This window comes from Notothenia rossii, assembly GCF_949606895.1.
Source record: "Notothenia rossii genome assembly, chromosome: 6".
In the NCBI taxonomy this organism is placed as follows: domain Eukaryota; kingdom Metazoa; phylum Chordata; class Actinopteri; order Perciformes; family Nototheniidae; genus Notothenia; species Notothenia rossii.
In genome coordinates, this window is record NC_136909.1 from 2443923 (window position 1) to 2456258 (window position 12336).

A 12336-nucleotide genomic window follows, 5' to 3' on the forward strand; every position below is an offset into this window, starting at 1 on the left:
CACACACACACACACACACACACACACACACACACACACACACACACACACACACACACACACACACACACACACACTACACCAGGTCATGTTTAAACAGGTACAGGTCAGTTAGTTAACGTCTGCAGTTAGTGATGGGGGAGTGAGGCGTTCAGGGGACAGCAGAAGGTGGGAACTGGCAGCATCCTCTGTGGTTCCTCCTGATGTAATTGTTGCTGTAGAACATGTTTCAGTGTGATGATGGTGCACCATGACTCATTTGAACTGAAGGAGCATGTTCTCTAAAGTGAACTGTTGCTTTAACTCTGAATATGTGACTTCTCTGTATGAACGTGTTATTCTCAGCTATAGTACACTGGTGGAATGACTCCAGAGTGAGTTCACTGAGGTGTTCCTGAGATGATAGGAAACTCTGTTTACCTTATCTTCTGATTCCTCCTCAGGACTCCAGGCTGAAGGAGAACTCAACTCAACAGGTAACGTGCTCAGTTTATTCACCCTGTTACTCTTTAAGTGATTCCAGTCTGTAAACAACCTTTATCATGAAACATGATGTAGTTTAAAGACTTCACCACTAACTGATCCTAGTTTCATCATTTATCATTCTACCATGTTTGTGAAACCAGGATATGCTTCAAAGGTCAACAACAAACCATCATCACCTTTTCATCACCACCACTTTCCATGATTATACTTTATAAATACCATCAGATCATCACATTGAAAAGGAATCTAACTTCCATACAACCAACGTTAATATCTAGGCCCGATACCGAGCTCCGGTGCTGATAAGGCTCCGGTGAACGGCCGTCCAATCCTTTTAGGACTAAACCCCCAGAATCTACACGATCAACGTAATCTGCTTAGGGGGGCGTTTACAGCGTGGCCTCTAACACCAAACGGCCCGTCGTATCCCTATTTTAGGCACTCCAGCCTCGGATGTACGACCGCTAGGATGGCTAAACGGAGTGTGTAGTGTAGTAGGTGTTGGTGGGCTGGTAGAACCCCAGAGCAGTATCTAAACTGCCCCTGGAGGAGAAACCCTGTGTCGTTGGGAGACTCCTTGGTAATTAGAGCAGCTTCAGGACCCACAATCCCTAACCCCCTCTTTTGATCCCCTTATACCAATTAAAACAATCAAAGTAATATCAAACCCAGCCAGAGTCAAACATGAATATCACAGCAGTGACATCACCTCATCAGCAGAGCATATGTCATATTTCAACATCAATCAAAACCACATCAACCACAGTGACCAATGTGAAACTACAGTTTAACCTGAGCAGAGTTTCTATTCCCCTTAAACTATTTAAAATCCAAATCATCAACTAATGTCAGCCTTTTCCAAGGAAGGGTGTTCTTACCTCACTCTGAGACCAAGCAGATACCTTCAGAGACCACCAGAGAGACCAGGAGTTGGGTCGAAATGTACAAAGTACAAACCGGTTTTATTAAGGTTTTAACAAAAATAGCGGATTTACAAGAATCCAAAAAATAACAAAAGACACAAAGTCAAAATAAGTCAAATGTCCTAATAAAGCCTTCGAAAAGAGCCTTTTACTTAATGAACAATTAAACATGTAAAGTTAAAATTAAAACAAATAAAGACTCATAGTAATAATATGCAATTTTAACGAGAGGGAATATGAAATGTTTCATGAAAGCAGAACAAATAAAAGAATATAATGATTAACAATCAGAAAACATAGATATGCACCACTGAGTATATGAGTGGGTTTAAACAACACAAAGCTAAATGGATTAACAGCATTAGCATAAGTAGTCAGACATGTAAATATCACACATTTTCTTAAAAATATTGTGACATCTACTTGGTTTTAAATTCATTACTACCAGTGTTGTGCTAGTTACTGAAACACAACTTACATTTAACTAAAACGTTCTTTTCTTTGTGCTCGAAAAAAGTGAAATAGTGAGAATATCTCCAGGCGGAGGAACTCGACTTGAGCTCCGCAGCCGCCGCCATGATAGTCTTGTTAGTAAACACAAACACGCCCACAGCGCGTCTCCGCATGTGACACAGGAAGTAGGCTATCTAAGTACATTTACTCAAGTACTGTGCTTAAGTACAGTTCTCATCTCTGTTCGCCTTGCTGTTGGTGCCGCTCACCAACGTCTGGGAGCCGAGACTATATACAAAAAATAACGGAGTAACGCACCATGTAGTAACGGGAACTGAGTTACTGAATTTAAAAATAACGCGTTAGAGTAAACTGATTACTACCAACCCGGAGTTGGATAAACACCAGATACTACAAAAGGAGTTGGTCCAAATCTCCAAAGTGAGCAAACCTATTCTAATGACTTGGAGCAGTTAAAAAGCTTCTAACATTATTCTACTTATTGAACTGCTCCCTGATAGGAAGAAACTAATAACACAACTGAACTCTCCTTTCTGCTAAAAGTGGATAAATCAATAAACAACTCAGTGTTGGCCGATTGATAAGGCCATGTTGCCAGTTTCTAATAAGTACAATGGGGATTGATCAGAGTCACAAATCCCCCATTCTTTAACGGCTTTGGGGAAATCAAAACTAAATGAAAGAATAGTCCAAATGATTCCAATCAGGATCTCCTGCATTGACTGGGATGAAGCATTCTCAGAGGTAACGTTCTGTCTCTCCATGACGTACTGTCACTGTCTCAGGTCAGAGAGTTGTGAGAGTATGTAAAGGCGGGGCTGCTGATCTCTATCTCGGAGCTGCATGTCAAACCACATCAACATCCGGTGCTTAACCTGCGGCACGGAGGAGAGTCAAAGAGGAGAAATCTCCCTTTAAGCAGTTTGGAACATTTTCTTTATAAATGTTTTCTGAAGCAGCTTTTATGGATAAAGGTTTTTAACAAAGTTGGGAGAGGAGGAATCATGTTGATCCACGGAAGTCCTTCATTCCTCCCCATCCCACGTGCGATGACAGCTAGATACCGCTGCCTTATCCTGAGCATAGATATTCAATGCTCTTGGCTTTTATCTTTGTATATTTAATTCTACCTCCGTACAGAAAACCAATAAACCGATATTTAAAATCTAAAATCGGACCATTCTTGAATTTGATTTTGCTGATATGGTTTTTGGACTCAAACAACAAAATCAGAAAAAAGGCTTTTTTGCTCCTTTTTTCAGTTTTAGTTTTTTTGGGGATTAGTTTCTTGTGTTAAAAGAGAAACACACGCGTCGTACACGGACCCATATTGCACATGTTCACCAAAGGGTTCAAATGACAGAAACATGCTACTAATCTCTACGTTTAGCTTTCTGATTGAACTGTTTTTTAGCTCGACTGAATCATATGTTTCATGTTTCAGGTCCTGTCAGTTTATAGATGTGGGGGAGATGTTATACTTGATTAAAAGAAGTGATACCACAGTGTAGAAATACTGTAACAAGAACAAGTCTGGTATTGAAATGGACTTAGATCAAAGTATTAGGATCAATTCATGCTTAAAGTACCATCATTAATATGACTCATACAGTACGACTATTCTCATAATGATATATTCTAGTCTGGATTCTAATCAATGATCCATTCATGTGAACATCCTTTTGAATGTAGCAGCTGGTAAAGGTGGAGATAACTTGAATGACTTGTTCTACTTCCAGGTATCTTTATCCAGAACAGAACTTCATCATTAAAGTGTTTTATTAATAATATGAACCTGCCGAGTAACCTCAAACTCATTTTGTGAATACATGTGATGTAGTATTATAAACCATATACTCCAGTAAAGCCATTCAAACCTGTTCTTACAGTACTTGAGTATATGTACTCTATTACTTCCCACCACTGGTTCATAGAGAGCTGGAGGTAATGATCTGATTATCACTCGGAAGTATTCATAGTAGAAATGATTAATGATTAAAATATGCTAATATCAATGAAGGAACATGACTCTCTTGTTTCTCTGCAGAGCCTGGTGTTAGGCTGGTGGGAGGAGAGAGTCGCTGTGCAGGAGACCTGGAGCTGGAACATCAGGGAGAATGGAGACCAGTGGGGGGCCGTTACTCTCCCTGGACCCTGAAGACAGCAGGAGTCGTCTGCAGAGAGCTGGACTGTGGCTCTGCTGTTTCTGTGGGACAGAGAGAGGAGTCCTCAGAGAGATCTATGTGGGGGATCAGATCTGACTGTGTTGAGTCTGGATTTGCTCTGAGGGAGTGTGCAGTATCAACTTCCTCTGTACACATGCTGAATCTCACCTGCTCAGGTAAGCCCATCAGTGACATCATCAGTGACATCATCAGTGACATCATCGATTACATTTTATTTTTTTTGTTTTTATTTTCTTGTTTTTACAATTAATAAATACCCAAATAGCAAATGATGAACAGTGTATGAAGCAGCCGGGCGTAGTGGGTGGGCTACTGGGTCTATAGGCCCACCCACCCATTCATCAACAATGACTGAGAGAAAATATAGTTTACCGGATTTCTATTTTTGATTATCAAAATGAATAATTAAATAATAAAATAATAGCAAAAATAAGTTTCGCTTTAAAAAATGCATCCAATTAGAAACATCATTTATTGACGTAATCAGGCTTCTGCTGTGTGAGATGTTCTATCCAATCACAACAGGCCAACGTAAAATGGCCTGCTGTGATTGGCCTACATAGCTCACATAGTCGAAGCGCGGCGCCAACACAACGTGCGTCCCGCAGACCCCGCAGAGGAAGGAGGAACATATAGCACTCATTTACAGAGTCCCAAGAATCCATGTTCAGAGTTTAAAAAGAGTGAGAGGGGAGAGAGCCACCATCCTCACAGCAGGGGCCGTCTCACTCCACATTCTGCCTCTCTGCTGTCTGTGTCCCTAAAGTGTATCAATGGAATGTGAACCAAAAGAAATGAACAAGCAGTTTTACATTTCATTCCACTCCTTGCAGCCTGGAGCACGGCTGATATGAAGAGTCATGAAACCCACCGGGTTATTTGGAGCCTCCTCCTCTAGAACGATACCTTTCACCATTTAATGGAAAACACCAGATCAAAATACAAACAGCTTGAATTCAATGATGACGCCATGTTTGAAGAACAACGTGTTTACAAACATCAGTCAGATAACATGTGAAACACACATGTGAGAGTAAAGAGTGAAACCTTTTGAAAGTGTGTGAGAGCAGAGGTGGAGCTGAGCAGAAGGAGCAGAGGGTCTGCAGAGGAGGAGGTTCTGTTGAAGACACAGGGGAAGGGTTCACTAATGGAGACCACTTGCTAGAGGGTCTCAGGTGTAGATGTGAGGGTACCTGCAGTCTGTGTTCTTATCAACATGTGTTCTGTTGTTCATCATCAGCTCATGTTGGAACTGAGTCCAGTTTGAATCTGAAATATAGTTTCATCTCTTTGATGGTGTGTCTTTGACCTCTGTTTGATCTTCTGTCCTCTGCAGACTCTGTCAGGCTGCTGGGGGGGACTGGTCTGTGCTCAGGCAGACTGGAGGTGAACTCTGACCCGTCTAACCCGTCTAACCCGTCCTGGTCCTCAGTGTGTGAGGCTGACTTTGACCAGCAGGATGCTCAGGTGGTCTGCAGGCAGCTGGGCTGTGGGGCTCCTTCAGTCCTCCAGGGGGCGCTCTATGGAGAAGGGGAGGCTCCAATGGGGACCAAAGAGTTCCAGTGTGGAGGCCATGAGTCTGCTCTCCTGGACTGTAGCTCAGCCTCAGAGAGAAACACCTGCTCACCTGGCACAGCTGTTAGCCTCACCTGCTCAGGTAGTGAGGAGCTGTGATTGGTTCATTCTGTTCTCATCAAACTCTCTTTATTCTCTCTCTGATCTCTCTCTTGTTTCTCTGCAGAGCCTGGTGGTGTTCAGCTGGTGGGAGGAGAGAGTCGCTGTGCAGGAGACCTGGAGCTGGAACATCAGGGAGAATGGAGACCAGTGGAGGACTCTTACTCTCTCTGGACCCTGAAGGAAGCAGGAGTCGTCTGCAGAGATCTGGACTGTGGCTCTGCTGTTTCTGTGGGAGAGAGAAAGGAGTCCTCAGAGAGATCTGTGTGGTGGATCAGACCTGACTGTGTTGAGTCTGGATCTGCTCTGAGGGAGTGTGCAGCATCATATTCCTCTTACTCCTTCCTGAATCTCACCTGCTCAGGTAAACCCATCAGTGACATCATCAGTGACATCATCAGTGACATCATCTCAAACAGTCGTTTTCAGCAACCACAGTTCATGGGGGGTTAACCCAGATTAAAAAGTGTCTGTAAATCCAGACATGATATAAACATCACTGAACCTTCCTCTGGTAGCAGAGTGACGTCTCATTTAGTATCCATCACAATCTGAATGAAAGTCAGTTTGATATTCATGTGGCAGAAGCTGTGTTTGTTCATCACGGGTGATCAGGTGTAATCAATACATACACAAGGTTTAGAATCAGAACGTAATATTTAATATGAGAGAGACTTTAGATTTAACATCCTTTATTTAGGACACAGTGTTTACAATTCCCACTGACAGCTAAATGTATGTTTGTGTGTGAATATGCATCAGGGCACGGTACTTTAAGGAGCAGCTGGTGTTAGGAGAGCGCTAGCTGAATGCTGGATGTGTTGGGGGGCATGTCTCTCTGCCTGGGGCCCCCAGAGGGTCTTGCAGTGCCACTGCTCACAGCCATGAGGCCAGATCAATGAAACCAGGATACATCCTTTACCGTCAAACTGGGTCTGAACACAGCTGCCTGTGAGCGTTTGATCAATACTTTCTGATGCTGTCTTTATGAGATGCTACTTATCAGCTGCATGGCCCTAACGCGTAAAGTTAGACAAGCATTTGTTCCAGAGCTTTTCACAAGTAGACTCTTGCAGGTCAGAGTAGCTGGAGTGAGTCAACAACAACACAAAGACATATCTGAGAAGAGACCAGGACGAGGAGGAAGAGGAAGAGGAGGAGACCAGGAGGGTCAGAGCAGGAGGAAGAGGAAGAGGAGGAGAGACCAGGAGGGTCAGAGCAGGAGGAAGAGGAAGAGGAGGAGACCAGGAGGGTCAGAGCAGGAGGAAGAGGAGGAGATGAAGAGACCAGGAGGGTCAGAGCAGGAGGAAGAGGAAGAGGAGGAGACCAGGAGGGTCAGAGCAGGAGGAAGAGGAAGAGGAGGAGAGACCAGGAGGGTCAGAGCAGGAGGAAGAGGAGGAGATGAAGAGACCAGGAGGGTCAGAGCAGGAGGAAGAGGAAGAGGAGGAGACCAGGAGGGTCAGAGCAGGAGGAAGAGGAGGAGGAGAGACCAGGACGGTCAGAGCAGGAGGAAGAGGAGGAGATGAAGAGACCAGGAGGGTCAGAGCAGGAGGAAGAGGAAGAGGAGGAGACCAGGAGGGTCAGAGCAGGAGGAAGAGGAGGAGGAGAGACCAGGAGGGTCAGAGCAGGAGGAAGAGGAAGAGGAGGAGACCAGGAGGGTCAGAGCAGGAGGAAGAGGAGGAGGAGAGACCAGGACGGTCAGAGCAGGAGGAAGAGGAAGAGGAGGAGACCAGGAGGGTCAGAGCAGGAGGAAGAGGAGGAGGAGAGACCAGGAGGGTCAGAGCAGGAGGAAGAGGAAGAGGAGGAGACCAGGAGGGTCAGAGCAGGAGGAAGAGGAAGAGGAGGAGACCAGGAGGGTCAGAGCAGGAGGAAGAGGAGGAGATGAAGACATTAGTGAGGAAGAAGAAGAGATGTATGTGAGGAAGATGAAGTGTCAGAGAGAGGGCCAGAGGCAGGGCTCAGGAGGCAGAGGAGACTCCAGCTGGACCACATGGGATGTTCTTATTCTCCGTCCATGTTCCATCACAGCAGCTCAATCTAGCAGCTCTTAGTACGGACACATGTTGAGATGTGTTGCTGCACAGCTCACCTTCAGCCCTCTGAGAGATGGGTGATGTGTGTACTTCATTCTAACTAAGTACTCTGACTGTACTCACAGTAAACAGAGTTCTAGGTATCATGAGTACTTCCTGATGTTTTATACTATATGTTAGTTTGTGTGTCTGAACACCTTGTTTCTCTTGTGCTTTAAGAACACTTGTTAGGCCATGAGTTAACAATAAATAGGTTATACAGACAGTATGAAATACCACGTACTGTCGGCCCTCCCATGCCACCCTGACCTCTGGCCCCCCCTTTGCCCCCCCATGTAACATGTTCTAGACCCCCCACTGTGCAGGTGTGAGGTGAGACAGGTAACACACTGCTGCTGCTCTGGCAGTGATAACTGGGAGCCTCTCATTAGGAATAGAAAAGCCAACATGTCTGCAAACACTAACTCTGTCAGAAGTGTGCAGCTGTTAAAGCCACTGACAGCCGATCCAGCAGCGATCAGGAATCACACAGGAAGTCCTTTCACGTCACACTCCGAGGAAAGGACGTGTCATTGCTCTGAAAACACATTTCCTCACTCCCTCCCTCTTCGTGTGGAGGAAAGGACCCAAGTGAGGGAAGCAAGGACTCAAGTTCAGAGACTTAGGATGGACCTCATATCGTGTTTTTCCAAGCTAGAGTAGAAGTGATATTAACATTGTTTTCCGCTTCGTTCTGATGCCTTAGTTTTACAGGGAAGTGGGCGGGGCAGTCATTTCGCTCTGAAGGGACGCACTCATGTGATTGGCTTAAATGATGCAGACATCTGATTGGCTACAGAAACTCCCATCTTGAAAACATGCATGTGTGAATCTAGCGGCGTCAGGGTGTCTCAGGAATCCACTCACAAAAGCCTTTGTTATAGAAATGTAACAACATCAAATCTGTTATTGATGCAACATTTAACACTTTTAAAGTCATATATTTGTGGATTTATATTGCATTAATTTAAAACAATAACTATTTGTGTGTGCGTTGAAACCTATGTGTGTGGATGGAGACATGTGTGTCTGCTGCCTCAGGAATCCCCTGGGACCACCAGTCTGAAGGACTCCTGCTTCAGCTCCAGCTCTCTGAGCCTCTGGTTCCAGCAGCAGGTTCTTTGGGTTCCACCAGAACAGCACCAAGACCTCCTGACACGGCTCTGATCCGCTCAGCCGGGGCTCCTCGAGGCTCCTTCACCCAGAAGCTCCTTCAGAGCAGAGTCCGGATCCTTTGGCTTTCATCTTTTAGAACTCATTTTCTGATGGATTTTAGTTCTAGGATCAGATTCGATTAGAAAGGTGAGAAATAATAAAACCTTTTTTAAAACATGATGTTGAGTCCCTGAGCAGAAGAGGGTCTGCAGAGGAGGAGGTTCTGTTGAAGACACAGGGGAAGGGTTCACTAATGGAGACCACTTGCTAGAGGGTCTCAGGTGTAGATGTGAGGGTACCTGCAGTCTGTGTTCTTATCAACATGTGTTCTGTTGTTCATCATCAACTCATGTTGGAACTGAGTCCAGTTTGAATCTGAAATATAGTTTCATCTCTTTGATGGTGTGTCTTTGACCTCTGTTTGATCTTCTGTCCTCTGCAGACTCTGTCAGGCTGCTGGGGGGGACTGGTCTGTGCTCAGGCAGACTGGAGGTGAAGTCTGACCCGTCTAACCCGTCTAACCCGTCCTGGTCCTCAGTGTGTGAGGCTGACTTTGACCAGCAGGATGCTCAGGTGGTCTGCAGGCAGCTGGGCTGTGGGGCTCCTTCAGTCCTCCAGGGGGCGCTCTATGGAGAAGGGGAGGCTCCAATGGGGACCAAAGAGTTCCAGTGTGGAGGCCATGAGTCTGCTCTCCTGGACTGTAGCTCAGCCTCAGAGAGAAACACCTGCTCACCTGGCACAGCTGTTAGCCTCACCTGCTCAGGTAGAGAGGAGCTGTGATTGGTTCATTCTGTTCTCATCAAACTCTCTTTATTCTCTCTCTGATCTCTCTCTTGTTTCTCTGCAGAGCCTGGTGGTGTTCAGCTGGTGGGAGGAGAGAGTCGCTGTGCAGGAGACCTGGAGCTGGAACATCAGGGAGAATGGAGACCAGTGGAGGGCCGCTACTCTCCCTGGACCCTGAAGGCAGCAGGAGTCTTCTGCAGAGAGCTGGACTGTGGCTCTGCTGTTTCTGTGGGATGGAGAGAGGAGTCCTCAAGGAGCGATGTGTGGAGCATCACCTCTGACTGTGTTGAGTCTGGATCTCCTCTGAGGGAGTCTGCAGCATCATATTCCTCTAACTACTTCCTGACTCTCACCTGCTCAGGTAAACCCATCAGTGACTCTCTCTCTCTCTCTCTCTCTCTCTCTCTCTCTCTCTCTCTCTCTCTCTCTCTCTCTCTCTCTCTCTCTTCAAAGGGGCTTTATTGGCATGAAAGTTAAATTAAACAATGTTGCCAAAGCATCACAATACAAAATAATTAACAACATTAACAGACATTTCAAATGTTTACATATTATTGATGATATATATACACAGTGATACAATTACATTTCAGTGTGTGTGTGTGTGTGTGTGTGTGTGTGTGTGTGTGTGTGTGTGTGTGTGTGTGTGTGTGTGTGTGTGTGTGTGTGTGTGTGTGTGTGTGTGTGTGTGTGTGTGTGTGTGTGTGTGTGTGTGTGTGTGTCTCATTCACTGTCCCTCAGGTTGTGGCATGTGTATACATATTGGGCAGCAAGGTGTGCCTTGTCTCCTTCTCCTAGGAGTACTCTCAGTCTTGAGAGGTCATCAACCTCCTTGAAACCTGGGATTACAGAGTTCAACTTGTTCCAATAAATGCTCCTTACTTGGTTGAATGTTTGGCACTTCAGGAGGAAGTGCATCTCTGTCTCAGTCTCACCTGTCGTACAGTGACCACATGTTCTGTTCTCTTTTGGTTGCCAGGATCTTTTGAGTCTTCCAGTTTGTGGTCACTGAGCCTGTACTTGGTTAGGATCTGTCTCTGCTTTCTATCTCTGACAGTAGAGAGATACTCTGCCAGCTCATACTCTCTGTTTAGAGCCAGGTAACATTCTAATCTACTTTGGCTTTTACTTTCTTCTTCCCAATGTTGTAAATAGTTGTCTTTACATTGTGTTATAATGCGTTTGACTGTGATTGGTGTTTGGAGAGCAGTGTTGTTGAGAGACTGGTCAGAGTGGCTCTGAGAGGGGGCAGTTAGCCTCAGCACCAGCTGACATAGGGGACTCTTCTCTGGGGTTAGCTCTTGGCTTTGGAGGGCTTTGGAGTGGAGGGGGTCTCGGGGGCTGGACCTAAGGTGGTTAAAGAATGTCAGTGCTCTCTTTTGAGTGTTAATGATCAGTGGGTATCTGCCTAATTCTGCTCTACATGCATTTGTTGGTGTTTTTCTCTGAACACGTAAAATGTATCTGCAGAATTCTGCATGGAAAGACTCTGTTGGATGTTTGTCCCAGCGGGTATAGCTCTGGTGACTGAGTGGACCCCATACTTCACTACCGTACAGCGCAATGGGCTGGATCACACTATCAAAGAATTTGAGCCAGATTTTAATTGGAATTTGGACATTATAAAATGTTCTCTTAATTGCATTTAGAGCTCTTCTGGCTTTTTCTTTGAGTGCATTCACTGCCATGTTGAAACTTCCTGATGCTGTTATGGTTAAACCGAGGTAGGTGTAACTCATACTATGTTCCATGATATGATTATTTATGGTAAACTGGTATTTGTTCTCCTGACATCTGGGGCGTTTTTGGAAAACCATGACATTAGTTTTCTTCATATTGACTGCCAGGGCCCAGTTCTTACAGTACTGGTCTACTATGTCCAGCTGTTGTTGGAGTCCTTGTTCAGTAGGAGACAGCAGAACAAGGTCATCAGCATAAAGCAGACACTTCACCTCTCTCTCTAGGAGGGAGAGGCCAGGAGCAGCACAGTGATCCAACTGAACAGCAACTTCATTTATATATATATTAAATAAAGTGGGACTTAAATTGCAACCCTGACGAACACCTCTTCTCTGGGTGAAGAATTCACTTTGTTTGTCTCCAATTTGAACAGCACACTTATTCCCTAAATACATTGATTTAACCAGATCGTACATTTTGCCCCCTATACCACAATGTAGAAGTCTATGATAGAGCCCTTCGAGCCAAATAGAGTCCAAAGCTTTTTTGAAATCAATGAAACAAGTGAATATCTTACCATGTTTTGTTTGGTGTACATGTTTGTTAACTAAAGTGTGAAGGGTATATACATGGTCGGTGGTGCGGTGTTTTGGAAGGAAGCCAATTTGATTTTTACTCAAGATGGATTGTTGGTTAAGGAAATCTTGTATTATTCTCTCTCTCTCTCTCTCTCTCTCTCTCTCTCTGAGAGTGAGTGTGTGAGGAGTTCGGTGGTGGTGAGCTGAGAGCGTGGTGAGGTTTGATGGTAACTTTTCGTAAAAGTTTTCTCTTTTTTCTTCCTCTACTTTGTTCATTGTATGATTGTTCATTGGTCTTGTTTGTTGTGAGTGTAGTTTAGTTTTT

The 12336-nt window shown here is 44.9% G+C and overlaps 1 protein-coding gene across 1 annotated transcript in view; it reads left to right on the forward strand.

Moving 5' to 3' along the window:
* Positions 1-224: 224 nt before the first annotated feature.
* Positions 225-12336, forward strand: part of LOC307042907 (scavenger receptor cysteine-rich type 1 protein M130-like) — a gene marked incomplete at its 5' end in the record, with an annotated part of 104190 nt that continues 92078 nt past the window's right edge. Inside the window, 7 exons of the mRNA XM_079687065.1 lie at positions 225-243; positions 444-476; positions 3931-4224; positions 5406-5726; positions 5811-6107; positions 9413-9733; positions 9818-10114. Coding sequence (XP_079543191.1) covers positions 225-243; positions 444-476; positions 3931-4224; positions 5406-5726; positions 5811-6107; positions 9413-9733; positions 9818-10114 — 1582 coding nt within the window. The remainder of the gene's footprint in view (positions 244-443; positions 477-3930; positions 4225-5405; positions 5727-5810; positions 6108-9412; positions 9734-9817; positions 10115-12336) is intronic.